The sequence below is a fragment of the Gambusia affinis genome, linkage group LG07, assembly GCF_019740435.1.
Source record: "Gambusia affinis linkage group LG07, SWU_Gaff_1.0, whole genome shotgun sequence".
In the NCBI taxonomy this organism is placed as follows: Eukaryota; Metazoa; Chordata; class Actinopteri; order Cyprinodontiformes; family Poeciliidae; genus Gambusia; species Gambusia affinis.
Genome location: NC_057874.1, coordinates 4329880 through 4352123, shown reverse-complemented (window position 1 = coordinate 4352123; position 22244 = coordinate 4329880). Strand labels below are relative to the sequence as shown.

At 39.5% G+C, this 22244-nt stretch overlaps 1 protein-coding gene across 6 annotated transcripts in view; it reads left to right on the top strand.

Moving 5' to 3' along the window:
* Positions 1–20367, top strand: part of LOC122834269 (copine-9-like) — a 52210-nt gene extending 31843 nt beyond the window's left edge. For 3 of the 6 annotated variants that reach the window (XM_044122543.1, XM_044122545.1, XM_044122546.1), the window contains 14 exons: positions 1381–1444; positions 2000–2103; positions 2382–2486; positions 4503–4544; positions 6026–6101; positions 7056–7109; positions 7314–7375; positions 8257–8303; positions 9320–9501; positions 10641–10768; positions 11759–11861; positions 14664–14721; positions 17694–17767; positions 18601–20367. In XM_044122543.1, coding sequence (XP_043978478.1) covers positions 1381–1444; positions 2000–2103; positions 2382–2486; positions 4503–4544; positions 6026–6101; positions 7056–7109; positions 7314–7375; positions 8257–8303; positions 9320–9501; positions 10641–10768; positions 11759–11861; positions 14664–14721; positions 17694–17767; positions 18601–18828 — 1327 coding nt within the window. In that variant the 3' untranslated portion in view covers positions 18829–20367. Of the gene's footprint in view, positions 1–1380; positions 1445–1738; positions 1859–1946; positions 2104–2381; positions 2487–4502; positions 4545–6025; positions 6102–7055; positions 7110–7313; positions 7376–8256; positions 8304–9319; positions 9502–10640; positions 10769–11758; positions 11862–14663; positions 14722–17693; positions 17768–18600 lie in introns of those variants that run through there. The other 3 variants (XM_044122548.1, XM_044122547.1, XM_044122544.1) reach the window with 3 other exon arrangements.
* The last annotated feature ends 1877 nt before the right edge of the window (positions 20368–22244 follow it).

Below are 22244 nucleotides of genomic sequence, written 5' to 3'. Positions count from 1 at the left end.
CTTGTGCACTCGGGGGGTTACGTGACTGCGTTCACAGAGCAGGAGGAGGAGGAGGAGGACGAAGGCTAGTGACTCCCGAGCTCAAGGGTGCAAACGACAAACAGCAGAAGAGACCGTGCGCATTGTTGCCGCCGTGTGTCATCTTCTCCAGATGTTTACAGCAGCGTCTTTAAATTTCAGTCGCCATTTTAATCACAGTGTGTCAGATTGCTCTCTCTCTCTCTCCCGCAGAAGCGCAGCTTCAAGTGGATGGAATGAATTACCATGTCGTGTTGTGAGGTGGAGTGTGACTTAACAGCCACAGGGAATTATCAAGAGGATGAGACGGGTTTTCTCCTCTCTCTATCCTGGCCGGGAAACTTTTAAATACGCTCTCGTCCTCCTGTAGAGCTCTTACAGACAAAACCGAAACGGACCAAACACGAAACGAGCATCGTTTTACCAGAGCGAGGACGACCACGGATTGCTGGAGTAAATGTCGCTCCTTGGATCACCCAAGAATGAGATGTTTTAATGCTTTGAAGTGTAGTGGCAGTGATCTGGTATTCCAAAGATAGAACTGCATCTCGGTGGCTTTTAGCCTCTATGTATTCTGAGGCACTGGTTCATGTTAAAGACAGCAACTCCAGCTGGCTTAGTCTAATCAGCTGGCAATCTGGGTCACCAGTTTCAAAGAACCTCCCATCTCTTCTGCTTCCTTTTTTTCCCCCACACTTACTTTGAAAGTGTCAACTCTTGTACAACAATGCAGACTGATTATTTCAGCTTTGGCTTATGAGGAAGCCTCTTGTCTTTCTCCGTCCGTCATTCTGCAGTGAAGTTTGTTTGTTTATTAGGATTCTCATTCCCATTAGGATCCTCATGATAAGAAAACAAATAAATGAAAGCAGTTACACACACTTAACATAAAGTGGTTGCCAGAAAAGCTGGAATGAAATGAGGCTTTCATCTTTGATTCATTAGATTTTAGGATTTTCTCGACCAGCGGTGCACCGATTGCAGTTTTTGTGTGTGAAATGTCGCTAAATATAACAAGAAATGCGCTGAGTTTGCAACAGTGCAATGACTAATGTTCACTATGAACGGGCAGACATCGCCTGGTGGGCGGGGCCACCAGTCAAATCTCTCTAATGGGAGGGCAGAAGAGGACAGTGGATGATTTTTAGACCTTTGCTGATAAGATCGGCTTCACATGTAAGTATCGGCCAATCACAGATCTCCCAGAATTAAGAAAATCGGTGTCAATAAATCGGCGCATCCCTGTCATCAACTAATTTTTGCTTGGCAGTTCATAGGATTACCACTAAATACCTTAACAAAACACAACATTATTGCTTTAGTTGTCTCTGTTTTTTTAATAATTTTTTATTTCTCTGACAGTGGGATACCTGGGAAGAAGTGTGGCTCCATCGTCTTCACAGCCGAGGAACTCAGCAACTGCCGGGTTCGTATTTAATCATAAACTCACAGCTGGTCGCTTGTAAAGACAATAAAAAGAATCTAACATGGTGTGATGAAGGTAAACACCTCGGTCTAAATTCATGATAGTCACTCTCTGGTTTCAATTTTGAACTTTACAAAGGGAATTTAATTGACTGTGTGGAGTCTTCAGAATAATTGTCAGCAAAGGCAGGATTAATTAATACTCCTCCTTCGCGATATTGGTGACATATCCTCATATGTTATTTGATAATTTTAAGCATCAATTTCTCTGCTATGTGTTGCCAATAATTAGCCACAAAAGGAGAAGCATGTGTGTGACACAAACCGGCTCTACTTTGCCCCAGTTATGGTCAGTCTTCTGGATTCAACAATGAATTTCAGAGACTGAAGCTCAAAAGGACGTGGGTTTAGAAAAGTAAGTTATTTTTTAAAGAATGATATTGTGTTCTTTTAACACGTTTTTAACCATTTCAGGATGTAAATGAAAGTGTGAACTATTTCAGCTCTGAAGTTTGTCGCTGTGCAAAAGGCCTGAAAACGAGCCTTGTTCTCTTAGGACACAGCCACCATGCAGTTCTGTGCCAACAAGCTGGATAAAAAGGATTTCTTCGGCAAGTCCGATCCTTTCCTTGTCTTCTATCGGAGCAATGAAGATGGAACGTAAGTATGTTTTTATCGACTGTCAGTTTGGCCTTCAGCCAACACCACTGAACTAAATGATGTTTATTTTTCTATCTTCTAACTTAACGCTAGTAAAAATCTACCAGCAGATCTCTCTGCTGGATCTACCCCAGCGGCATTCTTGAGGGTTTCCACAGCCACATTATGAACCAAAACAAACTTATCACATGGTTCCTTATAACTTGAACTTGCTTCTTTGCTTAAAACGGATTCACTTGTTTGACCTTCGTACTAAACGTCCTGCTTGTTGTTACCAGGTTCACAATTTGCCACAAGACTGAAGTGATCAAGAACAATCTGAACCCTGTCTGGCAGTCGTTCACCATCCCCGTTCGAGCTCTTTGTAACGGTGACTATGACAGGTAAAGAAAACTTAGTGTGACACAATTTCTTTGACAGATCTACCATTTGAATCCGTCATGTGAGCATGCATGCAGGAGTCCTGAATCATCAGAGCCCCGTTTCAGAAAGCAGGTTAACAAGCCCTGAGTAGAACGCAGATACTCTGAATGAACTTACCCAGGCCTGTGATGCTCACAACATGAGACATCAGCGCAGTAACTCAATCCTGAGTCAAGTTACCTCTGAGTTGCACGTGAGTGCGAGTCCTCATCAGTGGAACGGAGATACAGTGATTCACCATGGCAACGGGAGAAGAAAAGAACCCTGAAAGTCTGCGTCAGTGGAATCAGAAATCACTGAGAGTCTCCGTGCAAAGACACACTCCAAGCTGAAAGACTGCTGATGTTCTGATTTGAGCCGATTGACAGCGTGGGATTCTGTGGCAGGTCAGAATAATGCCAGCAGTCGGCTGTGAAGTTCATCTTGGGCCAGTGCTGGTGTTATTGGGACGGTCACAGAAGAAAACTTCACCAGCAACTGCTCATATCACACTCACTGTGTAAAGGATTTCTTTAAAGGAAATGGAGGTATGCTTTATCTCTGTGAAACAAGGAAAAGCATGATGATGACTTTGTGTGTCATTCAGTCCTATTTTTATTGAATTAGCTTAAAGGGGCCGGGGATCAGTAAGAGCTTCTTTTCTGAACCTCGTAGTAACAATCAGGTGTTTCACTATGATCATTGTTTCGTGGACATGAGCTCAGCAGGACTGTGGAGCACAACAAGCACAAGAGCGCAGGACAAATGCACACCTTAGGAATCTTGGAAAGTATTTTCCCACTTACATATTTTAGATGATCAAACGCATGGCAAAGAAAACTTGAATATGTGCAAAATGATGTTTCACAAAGATCTGACCATGTTCTTCATGAGACTGTTTTGGGAAAGCAGAGTATCTTCAAATTCGACTGATTTTTCTGTCCACACCCTTCGCTATCAATAATAACTCTGAAGAATTTGAATTATTATGAGTTACAACATTTAAATTCCCATTGGGGTCAATAAAGTATTTTTCAATTTAGAATTTTTGGAAATTTCTATTTGTGAAATAATAAAAAAAAAAGAATCTAAGGGAATCCACCCACGGCCTGAGGAGAAAACACTCATTTCCCTTGATGGGTGTACTGCTCAGCTCTCACTCTCAGTGGAGGCATTGGATTTATTTGGGTCCCAGCTTTGGTTACTGACTGTGGTTCTGTTTTCGTTATGGTTCTGTTCAGTAGATTTGCTAACAGTGTTGTGTTTATTTGTTTAAGTGTGATGTAAAAATGTAAAGTTATTTCACCACATCCATATTGAAATACAGTTAATGGTGCTAATGGTCTTAACAGGAAGAGGCGCCCCTAAATCATGTTCTGCTTAGGGCCCCATACAACCTTGGGCCGATGCAGATGAGTCCAAGAAGAACAAAGCGTAGCAGTGCTAATTAAAAGAAAATGCCTTTGCAAAAAGAATCTTTCTAAGCATCCAGATAAAAGTGGAAAGGCAACATCTGCCCATAACGTGAGGAGTAGAAACAGATGAAAGCTTTCCTACGGTAACTGTTGAGGGCCAACACATACGGTTTGGGGCTGACCCAGGAGCAACTGAGTCTGTCACTAGAGAGGAGAGTTATCTGTCTGTCTGTCTGTCTGTCTGTCTGTCTGTCTGTCTGTCATCTTTAGCTATCGTGTTTCTGAATTTCTCTTTTCCTTAACGTTAGTGCTCATATCTCAGTCTCAGTAATCAAAACAGACGTTTTCGCATTGATCGGACTCAGATCCGTCACCATTACATTCAATGAAGGTGACTTCATTTGAACATATCCTCACAGTGTTATTTTTAAAGGATGAAAAGCGTCCAAAAAGTTAACTTTCTGACTAAAAGCACTCCCTGTTTTTTGATCTTTTTTTCTCTCTCTCTCTCTCTCTCTCCTGTTTCTTCTTCTCCCTTTTATTTTCTCTCCTATCTGTGAATCTCACCTCGCCTCCCTCCAGGACAGTGAAGGTGGACGTTTATGACTGGGACAGAGATGGGAGGTAAAATCTCTTGTTCGCCGTCTCTCGCCTTTCTTTTGTCCATTTCATTTTCAGGCTCCACTCAGAGCACCTCAAATGTCACACCAATTTCGTCTAACCCAGGGCGTCTTATTATAGCAGATGGATAGCTGCGCTTGCCTGGCAAATGCTGCGTAGCGATTCAGAAGTTGTGCGTGAAAGGTTGTCACTGAGAGACCGGGAAGACAGAACGCGGTTTGGCTCTCTGTCTGTCTGGTGCTGGGATGCTGTAGGGGCTCTCCTCTCACTTTATTGCTTTTAATTATAAGACTTGCGGGGGGTTTCCGGCCCGCTGGCTACACGTCTCGGCTTGTCATAATTTGTAGTCTTTTGTATCCAGACTTCAAAATGTATGTTGTTTAAAGTTATGAAGTAAATATTGGCCGATTCACGGTAAAGCTGAAAACATGTGGCAGTCGCTAGCAGAGTTGGGTAATAACTAGTTACGTTTACTTGAGTAATTTTATTGGAAAAATGTATTTTTACTACGCTGCACTTTTTCCTTTTGCTTGAGTTACTTTTATTATGAAGTATTTCTGCTCTTACTTGAGTAAAATTTCTGGATTTTCTACCCACTGAATGAAGAACAAACATGTTTTAACCAAAAATACACCAGACAGACACACATTTTATTTTGTTTGATTTTGTTATTTTTTTGTTACTATATGAATAATTGTCACTCTCATTCTTTAAACACCAACATGTCCACTAACTTTATATTTTGATCCGTCTGAAAATGTAATTTTTAAATATTATATGTTTGATAATTTGATCAGTTACTCAGTGCATGAGTAGACTTTTTATCAAATACATTTTTACTCTTATTCAAGTCGTTTCTTGGACGGCTACTCTTTACTTTTACTTGAGTAAAAATATGTTGAAGTATCACTACCCTTTCCTGAGAACAATTTTTACTCAGGTAAGAGTAAACTTCTACTCAGTGCATATGAACAAAATCATTAGATCTTTATCATGTTATCAGATTAAGTAAAACCCAATTTAAATGTAATTTTTGTTGTTGTTGCTTTTAGTAACTAGATGACAAAGTGGAGAAACACAAAAAATGGCCTCATTGTTCAAGCAAGGAAAAGTCCAGATTAATTGTTTGTAAAGGTAACTTTACCGCGTTACAGATTGAAAGGATTTACAGTGCCTATAAAAAGTGGATGTTTTTACCTTCTTTTTTTTTTAAAACAAATCATAATTAACAAAACATGTTGTTTTTTTAATTAACAAAAAGAAAGTTTAAACCGATTTCCATGATGAGTTAGGGTTAAAAATCTGTTACATAAAAGAAGTTATTGTCTCTCTCATCATTTGCTAAAGCTCCTTGTGCGTCGTCATGGTGACCTGGAGTCCTCTCTTACAGGTTTTCACATGGCTGTTCAGTTTGTGAGGACAGCCTGATGTAGGCACATTTCTTATGAAACCTTTTTTTTTTTTTTTCCCTTTTTTTTTGTCAGTCATGACTTCATCGGAGAGTTTACCACCAGCTACAGGGAACTGTCCAGAGGCCAAAGTCAGTTCAATGTCTATGAGGTAAGCTATGTAAGGAGAAATTCAATTAAAGTTTCTGATTTAGGCAGAATGTGAAATACAAGAGATTTCTCCTCTTTTTTCTTGAGAGTCAGAGTTTTAACATTGTCTCTGGAGCTTTGAGCTGCAGCACTAGTTCCTTTATAATTTATTCTTTTCAGTGATTGCTGTATTCCTTCTTCCTTTTGAGTTGAGATCATGACAATAAATCCAAACCTCAACTTCACTACTGCGTGTCCCTGCGGCAAGTTGGTTGGAGAGCCATGAGTTAGCTGATTGCTATGCTCGGGAACCAGGCTAACGTCAATAAATGCTAGCAATGTGTGTCTCTGGTTTTAATACTTTCAAACATGGAAACAATGTGTTAGCTCACGTCGTTGGTTGAAATAATTGCCTCAGCTCAAACTCCTGTATTTGAGCAGCTGCCATATTGGATTCTAAGTTTGGGTTCATCCAAAATCGATTCTTAAAATTTCAGAGTGCGTTTGGCTAAACTTTTCCTATTTGGAACTTGGACATTAAAATCTACAAGAATTACAGCAAAATGTGACAAAGATTTTAGGTCTGCCACAATGATAAATTTTGCTTGATGATAAATTGCCTCAGAGGTTATCGCGATAAACGATAAAATCGCCGTTTTGAGACGATTTTCAAGTAATTTATTGATAACACTTTTTTTAGTAGCTCAAATTGACCTGACAAAAAAATAAGACAAAAAAATTGATTTGTACATCCCTGAGCTGGTGTTATGCAAGTATCTTTGCATATGAACAGTCTGAGTTAAATGATATTCAAAAATCTCAAACCTTGGAGTATAAGTAATGTTTCTCACATTATATGTTTTTTTGTTTTTTCGCTGAAGATAACATGATGTGGACATTAACAGATGCACTGAAGGTTCTCCAAAGTCTGCTCACTCTTAAGTAATAACTATTACTTTTGTGTTGCTTGGTTTAGGTTTTGAATCCTAAAAAAAAAGGAAAGAAGAAGAAATATGTCAATTCAGGGACGGTAAGACCCGCTTGACTGTTTTTCACTACTTCATGCCAACATATATTACTGAACAACTCTGCTGGCTGCATGGACTTTTATCCAAGTAATAAAAATATATTTGCAAGGCCCCTGACTGGGACCTTTCTCTCTTCTCGTACCGTCTCACCGAAATTGTTCCTTTCTCCTCTGTTTTCCATCATCTCCCCTCTTTCCATCTTTAAGGTGACTCTCCTGTCTTTTAAAGTGGAGTCAGAACACACATTTGTCGACTACATCAGAGGAGGGTAAGAGCGCGGTCACAAATGTTTCACAGAGGCACCTAGAGATTACTGTTGCTATTAGAACAGACAAAATTAACAGAGGTTTTTATTATTGCATGACGGTTGAAATGTGACAAAGATAAGTATAAAATACATGATTCTCAAGCATCACTAAGTACAATTAAAAGTTTAGTGAGGATGTTAAAATATGGCTTTCTGAAACTGAAATCAAGCAGACTTTCCTTTGACTTGGTGCAGTGCAGGAGAACGCCAGTAGGGGGAGAAATAGAAGTTTGAGCGTACATTGGAAAGGAACCTTAATTGTCACTTAATCTCTAGTGTGAGGTTCATGATGTGTTGCCATCTGATAGACATGTTAGTCTGGGTTTTTATAAGAATGGGGTTAAAACTACGGGACCCGTAAATTTAAACGGTTTCCTGAACTGGAACTATGACAGAATCTACATCTATGAGGTTGTTGGTTAGGCCAGATGGTGAACCGGTTAGCAAAGCCAAAAGTGAGGCTATGGGACATGACAGTGTCCTTCCAGGTGACACCAAGGTGTGTCGATGGAATGATAACAGCCACATTTCATTCATTCATTCATTTTCCGTACAGCCTTGTCCCTAGTGGGATCATGATGGGTGCTGGTGTCTATCTCCAGCGAACGTTTCGGGCGAGAGGCAGGGTCAGCCTGGACAGGTTGCCAGTCTGTCGCAGTGAAAATGACAGATAACTGAACGTAATAATTAGAAATAGAAAGTTTGGTAAAGAATACAGGTAGACTTTGAAACAAGGCAAGATGTTCATCTTACCAGTAGTTATTCTCCCAATCAAAGAGAGAGGGAGGGAACCCTATTTCTGAATGTATTTTGTAACTCCAATATCTTGTATCTTGTGCCAGGACACAACTGAATTTCACGGTGGCAATAGACTTCACTGCATCCAATGGTAAGATGCTTCGTATTCACACATGCAGAACATTTTGAATAAGTTGTTGTAACTGTTTCATAGAAAACACTCTCTAATCTTAAGAGATAACAATAGGAATATCCAGTCTGTGTAATGTTACACTTGATTGTGTAATATTGTTTGAAGTAATTATCAACTTTGTAGCTACTGATAAGGCATACGTGAACACCCGTAGCAACATGGCGATTGGTTGGTAGAGGGAAGAAAAGGGTGTAGTGGCAGGGATGTAGTGTTTAAAATAGTTATTTTTTATATGTATATCACGTATAAAATATCATTCCCTCATGAAAAATGCATCCAGAGTTTTGTTTTAACTCATTGATGCATGTTTGGCAGCCATTTGGGGGCGACTTAACATCCACTCATACAATGCACCGCCTATTTACCCAAAGCTCCGCCTCTGAGCTTCAGGTCCCGCCCCCACACCGCTCCACCAGACTAGTGGCAGCAGCAATTAGCAAACACCTGCTGGAAGTGGCCGTTACACAAACTGCAGCGCTCCTAAGAGAGGCTGTAAGGCATCAATGCACAACAAGGAGAAGCATCGTCATGACGACGTGCAGAGGGGGGAGTGTCACAACGGGTAGGAGGTTCTTAAAGAGACGGAGGCCAATTTCAAGACGTCAGAAATGCCACGTCAAATTTCTTTTAAGTTGTCTGTGATATATACAGCATCTTCATAAAAAACTGAACACAGTAAGATAATTACCTGGTTGTGGTTTTAACTGCAGCCAAAGTGATTATGAATAATAATAAAGTGTTCACTGGCAATAGTATTGTTTTGAGTTTTGGCTGACTATAAGTGAATGTAGTTTGGGGCAGAGACTTTTTTATTTTTATTTATTGTTACACCACTCTTAAGCGATATTTAAATACTGACCCAAAGCTTTTTCATGATGTCAACTTCAAGAGTCATAATACATTTTAAATAACTGCATTTCCTTTATGAGCAGAGATGTTTTTCCGTACATGCATATTGGCTCTTCATTCTATAGGAAATCCTTCCCAGCCCACTTCTCTGCACTACATGAGTCCATACCAGATGAATGCGTATGCCATGGCCCTGAAGGCTGTGGGGGAGATCATTCAGGATTACGACAGTGACAAGCTCTTCCCTGCATACGGCTTTGGGGCTAAACTACCTCCAGATGGCAAGATCTCCCATGGCTTCCCACTGGTAAGACACACGACAGGACACAGCCTCTGTTTGGTCTCATTTGGTTCGTTGAGTTTTAAGTTATATTTTTCTGTATTTTGTATTTATGAAAGACTAAAAAAAAAAAATCTTCAATTACAAAATTCCTGCAGGACTTTTTCTCTCTGACTTAACTTCACCATTGCACAGCACAAATGTACTTCCACAGAAAATGCTCGTATTAGAGCTTCAACTAACAATTGTTTTAGTAATGGATTTATCTATTGATTATTCTCATGATTAATTGAGAATACACTTTTATTAGCAATACATTAAAAAGGTGAACAAGCAGTTCAACTCTTTTTAAATAACAAAATATAAAAAAATGTGCATAAAATGTAATAATACAGATTTCCTTTAGTGAATGCTCGATCATTTGTAGCAAAGGATTCATCTCCAGCTAAAAAATCTATCCATCTATCCATCCATCTATCCATCCATCCTTCCTTCTTTCCTTCCAATTTATCCGGGGTCGGGTCGCGGGGATAGCAACTGAAGAAGAGAGGCCCAGACTTCCCACTTGTTCCAAGTGGCTGGCAGCTACAAAGTAAAAATACTCCTAACATCAACATATAAAAACCTCAGTTCTTTCTGTTTGACTTGACATCAGCACCATGTAGGACTGATCTGATGATTATGTTTTGGATTGACCAATTGAAAACTAGAGAACTTGAAGAATTCTGGGTAGACAAAGTTTTTTTTTTTTTTATTTATTTTTTTTTATCGTTAAAGGCAAAATGTAAATATTTTTGTGTATTTAAAGTGTATTTACAGTCCTGACTGTTTATTCATCAAAATGTTTAATTTTTTTTGCTTGTATACTCCAGTTAACGAATACTAAATTAGTTGACGACTATTTTGATAATCATTTAATCGTGATTAATCATTTCAGCCCTACTCTCGATAGCCTATGATATTTTTTATGAAGGGTTGTAGCTCATGCTAACGGAGAGCGAACTCCACTCACACCGGAACCCAACGCAACGACAGAATCACAAAAACAAAAAATATTAACATTTTTATTTAGGTTGGACAAAGCAGAAAGCGTCAGGAACGCCTGGTTTTCTCAGGTGTAAACAGATTACATTTTTTTTTTGGTGGTTTGTTTTTCTCTTTTGCAGAATTCTAACACGGAGAATCCAAACTGTGTGGGGATTGAAGGCGTGCTGGAGGCTTACTTCCACACCCTGCGAACCGTCCAGCTGTACGGCCCGACCAACTTCGCTCCCGTCATCAACCAGGTGGCTCGGTGAGACACTAACATACGCCTGCTATACGGATTAAAGTGCGCATCATAATTGCAGTAGCAAAAAAAATAAATAAAAAATGACCTTCAATATAACGGTTAAAAGCAATAATAAAACAGAAATGTAGCAAAAATATCAAAAGTAAAATGAAAGAAAGGACAGCATGTGAATAGGATTATCTAAAAACATTCCAATTAGCAGCATGTACAGATGTGTGTAACAGAATAATTTAACACAAAAAGGTTCAATTAGCATTAATATGACTGTAATGTCATATAAATTAGTCACAATTAGTCATGTTAAAAAGTCACTATTTTTGGGACGTAGTAGTGTTGGTGAAGGACAGCAGTACTTTACCCGAAGGTAAATAAGTTCAAGGTTGTTTTTCCAGGATTGGAAGAATCAATGACAGTTTTCCTCATAATCCTGGAAACCTTTATGTGCCACTATTTAGTCAATCCTATTGTCAGGCACCGACTGAACCGATGCTGCCTTTGGTGTTGAGCAGTGTGATCGGCCAATATTTACATGTGGAGCCAATCTTATCTTCTGATCTTATCTACCTCAGCAAAGGTCTAAAAATGAGCCACCAGGTCATGTCTGTGCATTTGCAGCTAACAATAGTCACTGGTACCGACTGAGCAACATTTTTGCCATATCTAGCAACATTTAAGACAAAAAAAAATCGGTATCGGCCAAAATCGGAATTGGCAGGTCGGGCTTTTTAAAACTCTGTAATCTGCAGTTGACCAAAAACAAATTGCAGTTGGTGTATCCCTAATTAATAGCTTGAAGCCTGGACATGGGATTTAGGTTTTTCGACATCATTAAAGTCTTCCAGTATTTTCAAATTCCAATAAACTTTCTAAGTGGGCTTTAAGACACCCGTGGTTAGGTGTAGCCTGGTGAAATAGGTGAATATTGACGTCTGAACAGCTATGTGTGCTTCCATCAAGTTTTTGTCCCAATTCCTGTGTGTTTTGTGACATCAGGTGCGCCGCAGAAGTGACGGATGGCTCGCAGTACTTTGTGTTGCTGATGATCACAGATGGCGTCATCTCAGACATGGCTCAAACTAAAGAGGCGGTCGTCAATGTGAGCATTCACGACTCAGTTCTTTAAACTCTCATGTTTGGGTCTGTGTGCTAAGAGAACAATCTTATGTTTTCAAGCAAAACTGGTTGATTAGTTGACTTTTTGGTTTGAAATGTTCTCTTTCAAAACTTGTCTGATGATGATAGATTTCATCAATCTATATTTTGATTTCAATCTAGATACAGATTGAAATCTTAGAGTGAATAAATAATTTACATGCACATCACATTTTATTCAGAGAAACAAAACCTACTGCTTGAACGTTAGGTTCATTTGAAGAGAGAAAACATATTCCAAAACAAATCTTTATTGAGGGAAAAGTAACCGTACAGAAACAACTGGTGGCTTGGTAAGTTTCACCAACTTCAAAGGCTGTTTTATGAGCACTGAATTGGTCAAAACTGGCTTTGTGTCATTTAAAAGTAATGAAACTAGAAGCTTTCTGATTTCTTACATAGCCGTCTTTGCTCCAGCAGTGTTACAAAAATACCTTGGTCATGAGTTGCAGGCCTCTGTCAGATAGGACTTCCCTGGGAATCCTGTGTAACCAGAAGACACTCTTATCCCGGAGTTGTGCTGTCTCAAAAGAGGATGGAAGTTGTTGGAGGAAAATCAAATGACAGTACTTAAAAAATAAATAAATAAAGCTTCTACATTGGTGAGAATGGCGGTAAAATCTCTGGACGCAGGCAGGCCAGTCCCAAAATCCAAACTCTAGAGTCGCATGAGACCAAAGGCTCTTAGGTAGGGGAAGGGGTTGAAGGAGGCCACCAGGGGGCTGACGGTGGGATTTACTTCTGGCTGAGACGTACTATTAGACGTCCTTGTGTAGAGTGGTCCATCAAAACCAGAGTCTGACCAGAGTCACCATCTAACCAGCTCTCAATGCAGCAGGACGGAGGATGGGATGTAGGTCTTACATTAGATGATTCTCAAAGGTTCAGTAGAACTTGGCCTGTTTGTTCAGAGTTACGCTTCCATCACACATTAGTTTGGCATCTTCACAGTTTTGATTCTGATTCAGCTAGCTGTTGATGGTCTAAATTATTAAATACTCCACGTTTTGCAAGCTGCTAAGGTTGTTGTATAACTGTAATCATTTTCCAACCGTTCATCTGAATGCTCATACTGGACTATAAAGGGAGATTTAGGTAGCAAAAATATGGCAGTAGAGATTTTTTTACCAGCTGCCACTGGGTGCCAGTTCATCTATTCATGTTTTTTCTGTTTGATGTTGTCATAGCATGTAGACTTAAAGCTGGACCAAAATGCAGACAGGATCTTGGAATGAGTATGACGACAGGATTTATTGAGAAGGACAAAAAAAAGAAAGAAAGAAACTTTCAAAACAGTAGCAGGGGAAACAGGACGTCAAGCTGGAACCGAGAAACATGACAGGCAAGATTAACCAAATATGAATTTGGTTTAATGTCTGAGTCTACAGGCATAACTCTGACTCTGTGTGGATTGTATGCTCACATCTTGTTTGAAAAGTGACTAAAGATTCTTGGTTGTCTCATCATCAATGAACATCGTCAACGATTATCTTAAAAGCCAAGCGACGATGCCCATGAGTGTATGGGCCACCTGATCTGAGGGGAAGCAAATACCTCTGATTGACATTTGATCAGCATCAGTAAGGCCGTCTGACTCTTTTACATATGAAGGATGTGACAGAGCTTTGTAGGAGGGACTTTGACTGAGCCTTTCTTAGCCTGAGCTGTGAGGAGATTCTGCTGGATTAACGTTGCGTTTATCTTATACTAGTTTTAACAGGGATAAAGTGCAGGAGGACTATTAAAAAATATGTGGGAAAATGTTTAATATTACTCTGTGTTCCAAATTATTATGCAAGTGATATTTTCTAAAAAAAAATTTAAATGCTCAATGCAAACAATGGTCAGTATAATTTTCAAGTCACGAACTATTACAGTATAAATGTAATTTTACTGAACAAAGCTCCCCAGTATTTTTGTCAAAAATAAAAAACTCAAAATGTTCCAAATTATTATGCACAGCAGATTTTCTGAACATTTTATGGATTATAGAGAACTACAAACAGTCATTCTTTGAATGTGCAGCATTAAATGGTCACATGTACTAAAATCATGTGACCAGCGCTACACTATCTGATGATTGTCATCAGCAGAGATTCTTTCTCTTTCCCACATTGCTTGAAACCTGTGGCCTGCTAAATAATGTGGAACATCCTTCTTAAGTAGATTTCCTTTAATTTAGTTCACCAGACAAACTAATCAACCAGCTCTCTGAAATTAATTATAGTGATTCAAAGAGCCCTGACACACAATACTATCTAGAAATTTAATAGCACAACAAAAAATAAAATCTTTATGACACGTTGTAAAATGAAATAACCACGTTGTAATTTGTATGTAGCCATGTCATGATAGCAGATTTTGCTGGATGATAAACGATTCCATGAATTATTATGATAAATGATAATATTGCTGCTTGAGACCATTCTCAAGTAAGATAATGATTATGGAGTAATATTGTAAGTTCAGCCTCTGAAGGACCAACTTAAAAAAGCATTAATCATCGGATTGTAAATTATTGAGCTCATTTTAATTTATCATGCGATTAGCTGATTAGTTACTTATTGTGACAACCCTAAACATATATAGCACGTAAATACACGCGGGCGCACACACACACACACACAACCAGAATTCGTTTTTCCTTTGGAATTGACAACAAATTTCACTTTTGAGTTTAATTTTTGCAAACTTCTTCTTCTTTTGTGCGAACACCGTGTTCCCTCTCCCTCTGCTCCTTCCACAGGCAGCGTCGCTGCCCATGTCTCTCATCATCGTGGGAGTGGGCCCTGCTGAGTTCGACGGTAAGCATGCGTACGCTTGTGTGAACGGCGCTTTCTCAGCCGCTTAGAGCCGACAGAATCATTGGATGTGTCACCGTTCTACTGTACATCCTCCATCCAGCATGTCTCATCTGCTCCCACTGTTTTCACACAGGCTCTCGTTCAGACAAAATGTCAGCCATGTTGATCAGGGGTCCCCAAAGTGGGTCCTGGAGGGCCCCGGCATCCTGCATGTTTTAGTTCTCTCCCTGGTGGCACCAACAACCTTTTCAGCAGGTCAATGTTCTTCTTAGGTCTTCTAAGGAGCCATCATTTGATCCAGGAGCGTTAAACCAGGGAGAGAACTAAAACATGCAGGAGGTCGGCCCTCCAGGACCCACTTTGGGGACCACTGATGTAGAGAGATAAATAAAAGCAAAAAACAAACATTTTTCCATGGATTACTCCAGGACATTTAGAGATGTTTTCTGTCTTGCAGCGTTGAAGAACAAAAACTCTCCAATTTGAGGTGCATTTATGTACAGATTGATTTCTGCTCCAGTTTCCTTCCAGTATCAGGTGCCACCAGAAAACGTGGTAAAGTTAGGCTGACCATGCAGAGGAAATCATTCGCAGTAAAAAAAAGACCAAAGAAAAAAAAGACTCTTATTTATGGTAAAATGCCGTATAAATATGAATTTTACCGTAAAATTCTGGCAATCACAGCTGCCGGCATTTTAGATGTTTTTCTTTTTTATTTTACAGTGTCTTATTCCAAACACAATTCGTCCGCCATTTACCAAACAGGTTTTAAAATGCAAATGAAGGATGCCTTAAGACTTTCGCGCAGTTCTTTGTCACAGTCATCAGTTTTGATACTTTCTAAAAGCTGAAAACTGCTCACTTTCTAAAAAAAAAAAAAAAGAGCATAAATCTTTCTCTCTGCTGTGTTTGGTTGTTGCTGTTACATATATCCCTCAGTGCTATATTTGGCTCGGCCTGACGGTTTGGCGGATTGTTTCGCTGCCTCGTGTGTGTCTAAGTTGGCGACTGTCGGCGCGTGAAGAGCTTCAAAAGCCGGCGCGCGGCGTGGAAGAGAAGATGAATCCCACGAGCCTCTAGTGAGTGGAGATTCTCTGAGCTGTAGTTGTCTGAATCGTCTACCTGGTTGAACAGCTCAGGCTGGAGCAAAGCCCTTCAGAGAGCACCGTGTGGGAATCTGCCTTTAAAATCGACAGTAGTTAACCCTTTCATCCCCTTCCTGCATCTGATCTGTAACGTTACAACATCTACACATTTCAGTGAATTGGAATGCGGTCCGATGAGTCAACAACCTTGCAGCGGGTATTAAACCTACCTTTCTATGTTAAAACCGTTTTTTATCATCCCAATCTTAAATATGTTCTTTGCCGGGAGCAGAAAATCATCACGTTTAGCAGAAAGGAAAGAAAGCGAAGTCAGGTTTATTTGTATCACAGATGTCGACAACGAAGCACTTCGAAGTGCTTTATGTGCTAAAATTGACACAATGAGCAAATAAACAGCAACAAAAGAGAACATGACAGCGGCAAAAAGGAGTAATAATGAACAGCCTGCATTGTCCTTAAAAAAACACTTTGTCATTATATCTCTTTGGCAAAGTTCGTCAAAGAAAATGACGCTTTTAAAAATACAAGAAAAACGATCAGAAAGGACAACATCAGTCACACAGATCTTGGAAATATTTATAACTTTATAACACATTGTGCCATTTTTATAGCACAATCAAGTAACTATGTTACATTCAGTTGTTAGAAAAATGTCGTACGTATCAAATGTAACTTAAAAGAGATTTTACTTGGCAATTTAGCATCTTGAAATTGGGCCTCCGTCTCTTTAAGAAGCTCCTGCTCTTTCTGTCAACGTTTGTCCGTTAAGCCTTAACGTTCTCAGGAGCGTCGCACTGATGAGCTCGTGACTCCTTCATTACTCCATTAAGCTTCATTTAAAATGTATTTCTAGTGAATGAGTTAGTGCTGGAAGCTCTGCTGAGTGGAATAAAACGTTTCAGCTAGTGTACATGCTGCCGTTCAATTTGTCACGGCAACAGGAGGTTTCGTGCCGCGTCTCGGTGGGCGTGGCTCGAGCCGCACGCCTGAGCCCTTTAAACCTCTTGGCTCAGTTCCTGTTGGTTTCCTGCGCACTCTTCTTTCTCTCTGTCCTGAGCCTCGCCCTCCTCCTATCACATCCTTTTTTCTCCATCCTTGCCTTCCTGCTTCTGCGTGGACGAGCAATTCTACACAACCTGATTATGCTAATCCTTCTCCAATCTTATGAGATCTTCCCTTCCTGTGACCCATATTAGCTCTAATAAAGTTGTTTTGCAGGATATTCTCCTACGTGCAGAGATGGCCGACTTGTTGTAGATATGGAGTCTTTATTGATTCCTAGGGCTGCTTTCATGGCTGATCAGCAGCCTGGTTTCATTCCGGACATTTTGTTACGGCTTGACTACAACAGGGAAATTCATGAATTTGCTCGATGACGACAATAGTATGTGAATATTTATAGCTCTGTATTTAGAGAGGTTGCATAACATTGAATGTGTTATTAAAAGTGACGTAAAAGTGGACTCAAGAAATAGTGACCACAGCTCAGTGGGGGTCCAATTTCGTTTTTTGTCATGGGAATCCAAAATTCCTGGCGGCGCCCCCGTGTGTTCATAAACAGTAACTGGGCTAATAATTGCCCTAATCATTTTTTTTTATAATTATTTGTAGCAAAACCATTCAAAAGACCAATTTGGAACCATGCAACAGTTGTTAAAATACACTCTTACTGTTAAAAGGTTATTAGTAAGGAACAGAAATATCTATCCTTTGTTGTCTTCACTGACTGACCGAATTTTGGTGAAATTAATTGACTGTTTTTGTCCTCGGGACAAAAACAGTCATTTTAATTCTGGAATATGTTCCCTTGTCTGTAACAAAGTTCCAGTGCAGCATCCTGCATTGTGCCGCGTTTGTTGTTTGCAGCGATGGAGGAGCTGGATGGGGACGAAGTCAGAGTGTCCTCCAGGGGACGATTCGCCGAGAGAGACATCGTCCAGGTGCTGAAGAACTCACACACTTTGCTTCTTCACCGCATCTGTTTGTTAAAAAATAACTAAATAATTTCTTTAGTTCTACTTTGTATTTCCAACATCATGACTTCAACTATCCAATTTAAAAATGTATATATATTATTTTGCAACTCAAATGCGTTTTCTGTTTGTCCCTGTTTGAGGACAAAATGGCTCCATCTTGGGTTCATATTTCATTTCATTCTTTGAAAGACTATTTTTGTGTGATCTTGGCTATAAATTTAATTACAGAATTTTGTCCCTTAAGACTGATGATGGACAGTTTTTTTTTCCCTTTTTAAACATATTTGTGAGGTAAAAAGCAAACACAAGCAAGTCACAAAAATTGTTTTTATTCACTTTTGCAATTGTCTTTGTGGTAGCGGGGAAAAAAACTGTCATCCTCAAACTCAGAAATGTTTCCTACAAAGAGAAAACGTTGAGTTTATCTGAAATTTAAGGCAAAACAAAAAAGCCAAAACAGATTATTCTGATAGAGAATTTAATAGTTAGCAAATGTTTACCAACGTCAAAGCACAATTAACCTTTAAAGCATCAGGGTTTCAAAACTACTAAACTTTTCCACCATGCTGCTCCTATAATAAAGTCCTGGTTAACAGGAAATGCTGGATTGTTTTCTCTGAGTTGCTAAGCTATCAGTCAGCAACTTTTTGGCTTTTTTTGTTTTAACAGGAGATTGCTGAAAAAATTCGGTACCAGTCAAGTATTTCTTTTACATTTTGCTCCGATTTCTGTTAAACTGCCTTTAGTACACTAACGTGTGCTAATAGGTCTTTGTTATTATTATTGTTTTCTTCCAGTTTGTTCCTTTCCGGGACTACATAGATCGGTCGAGTAACCAGGTCCTGAGCATGGCCCGGCTGGCTAAAGACGTCCTGGCAGAAATCCCCGATCAGCTGATGTCTTACATGAAGAGCCGGGGGATTGAAGCACGACCTCCACAGCCCGCCACCTCTGACCCCACCTCTGACCCCACCTCTGACCCCACCAGCACTGGAACTGCAAAGCAGAGCAACACTCGTCCCTGACTGAGGGCAACAAGCAGTGAAGGGCAGGAGCTAGCTTGATCAAATGGCTGTTTGTGTGCGTGTGTGGGTGTGTGTGTGTGTGTGTGTGTGTGTGTGTCCAGTTCTGCGTGTATGTGTGGGAGTGTAAGATGTGCAACTTCAGGGTTGGTTGGCATAAACCAAATCAGTAAACTGAGCCTAAAAGAGAAACAGCACCTCTTTTCCGTTTTCTACAGCTACATCTGAGGTGTCAGGGTAGGAGATAGAAGGTCAAACCTTTTATTTTATTTCTTTTTTTTGATTGTTTGTTTGTTTAAGGTCAGACGTCTTCAGAACCTACAAAGTGAAACATTCTGCCAGCGCGTCACACGACTCAAATAATTCATTTTGTCCAGTTAAATGTCCGTCAGACTTCAGGTCGGCAGCTGCTGCTGTCTTCGGTAACTCCTGCAGGGCCTGAGACGCCTCGATTGGTTCCAGCAGCAGTACGTTTGTCTTCGTCTGGATCGTTTCATCTCAGGGTAATCCAAACGTTTGATACAAGCTAAAATCAAAGAAGCGAGGATCGCTTAGAGAGGCGTTGTCTCGCCTGGCTGCTGCTTTATCTCCGTTCATATCACACTGGTCAACAGCCAACAAATTGTCTTTGTGTTGTTTTTTTCCGACTGTTTTAGGGTCATTTTGATGAGCTGAATCCAGAAATCACATTGATTTTCCTCCATCAGGTCAAATTTCTGAACTGTGGCGCAACATGAGCATCAAAATGCAGGACTTGTTCTCACATCTGGATCCATCAGGACAGAAAAGAGATGGTGGATTTTACATAATGAAGACGAAATGTTCAATTCACATGTACTTACCTTTGTCAGTGTTTATTATTTAATTGAAGGAAATCCAAGTTTGTAATATTTAATTAATACACTGTGCTAGAAAAACATTTTTTTCTCCTAAAACGTTTTTTTTGATGAGAAATATTAGCAGAAATCAACTGATAAAGCCACAAAAATGTCATCAGTTCAGTCAGAAGATCAGATTTCTCTAAATGAAATTAGAATAAAAACCTGACTGAGAAAAATTGAGTCACTTTTGGATTCAGCGGTGCAAAATAATCCTAATACAGTTAAAAAAAACACAGACAACTTCCAAAAAAAAAATTTTCTGTAACCCGGTGTTTTTGAGAAAATGAAAGCTAGATATCAATCTCGGTCTCCCAAAGAATATTAAAGGCTAACAGAACAGGAAACTTTGTATTCATGTAGGTAAATATAAAATCAGTTTGTTTTTTTTTTGTTTTTTTTTTGTGGTTTTTTTTTGTGATATCCAGTTTGAATTCAAAAGTAACATTTTTAATATAGCATTATTGTTTGTAGCCAGGTGAGTTATCCAAAAAATACAAAACAAACAAACAAAAAAAAAGCCGATACAGTGCGTTATGTCAAACAGTGGTTGTTTAAATGCACCCTGGCATAATTTCCCAATCTCACATAAAACCTACGGTTTGCAATATGTGTAAAGAAGCGCGTCAACTTTTAATAAACTGCAAAAACACAAAATCTCGCAAAGTATTTTTGTGTAGTTTTTAGTGCAAATATCTTAGTCCGTGTGAAATAATAATAATTAAAAAAAACCTATAAGCAACTTTTCTAGAAGATGTAGGAACTTGTTTTAAGTAAATAATTATTTAATATTGATGAAAAACTTCTAGATCCATTGGCAGATTATTTCACTAATAACATGGGAAAAATGTCTTGTTGTAAGTGAAATAATCTACCAGTGGAACTGGTCATTTCTTAAGTTTGGGAGGTCGTCAATCAGCAGATACTTACATGTGAGGCCGGTCTTATTTATCTCGGCAAAGGTATAAAAATCAGCCGCTGTCCTCTTCTGCTCTGCTGTGAAAGAGGTTTGGCTGTTAGCTCCGCCCACCAGGTCATGTCTGCACGTTTACAGTTAGCAATACTCAGCCCACTGTTGCAGACTCAGCGACTTTCATGCTATATTTAGCAACATTTTAGACAAAAACAAAACAAAAAAAGGTATCAGCCAAAATCAGAATTGGCAGTTCAGGCTGTTTGAATATCGGTAATTTGCGATTTGGCCAGAAAACTGCAATCAGTGCAAAACTAAACATAATGATTCTACTCAGTGTGCTAATCAGATCAATATACTGTCTTTTTTAGCTGGTCTGACGATTCAACACAGTTGGAATGAAGTTAGCGAGTCAGTTTGTGTGAAGACAAAAAAAAAATACTGATCCACTTAATGAATTAATATACACATAACGACTGTATTAATTTTAGAAACAAAAACACACAAAAAACTCAAGTCAAAATTTTCAAAGCACAACAAAACTTTCCACCATAACTATTTTTTCTTTACTGCTTTCTGCATCAGCTGAGTTTGTAGTCCCAGTGTAATCGTTTCTTCTGATTTTTATTACCCAGATCTCAAAGGAACAGACTATATGTTTAATTATACAACAGCAACCGAGACTTGTTCCTGCGTGTTTCCATGGAACAGGAGCGGTGTGAGCGTCGCGCGTTTTCAGGTCACCGTGTAGAAGTAGAGCGAGTCTAAACGGATCCCACACGGACGGGACTGGAGGTCGCTTCCAACGACCTGACCGCCCCAGAGAGCGAGGGATGCAGGGCCCTATCGCAGAGCAGATTTTAACCCCACCCCCCTTCCCTGCTCCCCGCTGCTCCTCTGTCTAGGCCCAGTGTGGGATAGTAGGGATAAATGTTGCATGAGGCCGACGCCGCTGTCTCCAGCCCATTCCTCTGTTTGGAAAACGAACGGGGTCCGGGCCGCTTTTATTCACTTCGATTTTCCATGAAGGAAGAAGAGGGGATTTTTTTTTTTTCCCCCCAGCTTTTGTTGGGTGCCATGAATTATTCACGGAAAGTAAGCTACTGCTAAGAGGAGGAAAAAAAGAGCCTCCATGTTCTGCTATGGGGGCCCTGAAGTGCTCAATGCAGAGCAGATAGACGGAGTGCATGGAAGCAGAAAGAGCAAAAACACTAAAACTTACCAAGTGTTGCTCTGGTTTCTACTGCAGGTGTCTTAGTACACTTGAAATAAGACAAAAGTAACTTATACGTAACTTTCTGGCAAGACATAGGAACTTGCTTGATGTAAATTCCACCTTAATGTTGATCAATAAGTGCTAGTATTAGATTATTTAACTTATAACATGAGAAGAAGTCTTGTTATAAGTGAAATAATCAATATCAAGGAATTATTTACTTAAAACAAGCTCCTATATCTTGCTGAAAAGTTACTTATTAGTTATATGTGTCTTATTTAAAGTGTACAAAGGTATTTGCAGTTGAAACTGAGCAAAAGTACCTGAAAAGTGTTTTTTGCAGTGAAGCCCTCAGGTGAATTTACAGACTTCCACTGTTTGCTTCGCTTTTCCTTCATTTTTCTGCAGGTAT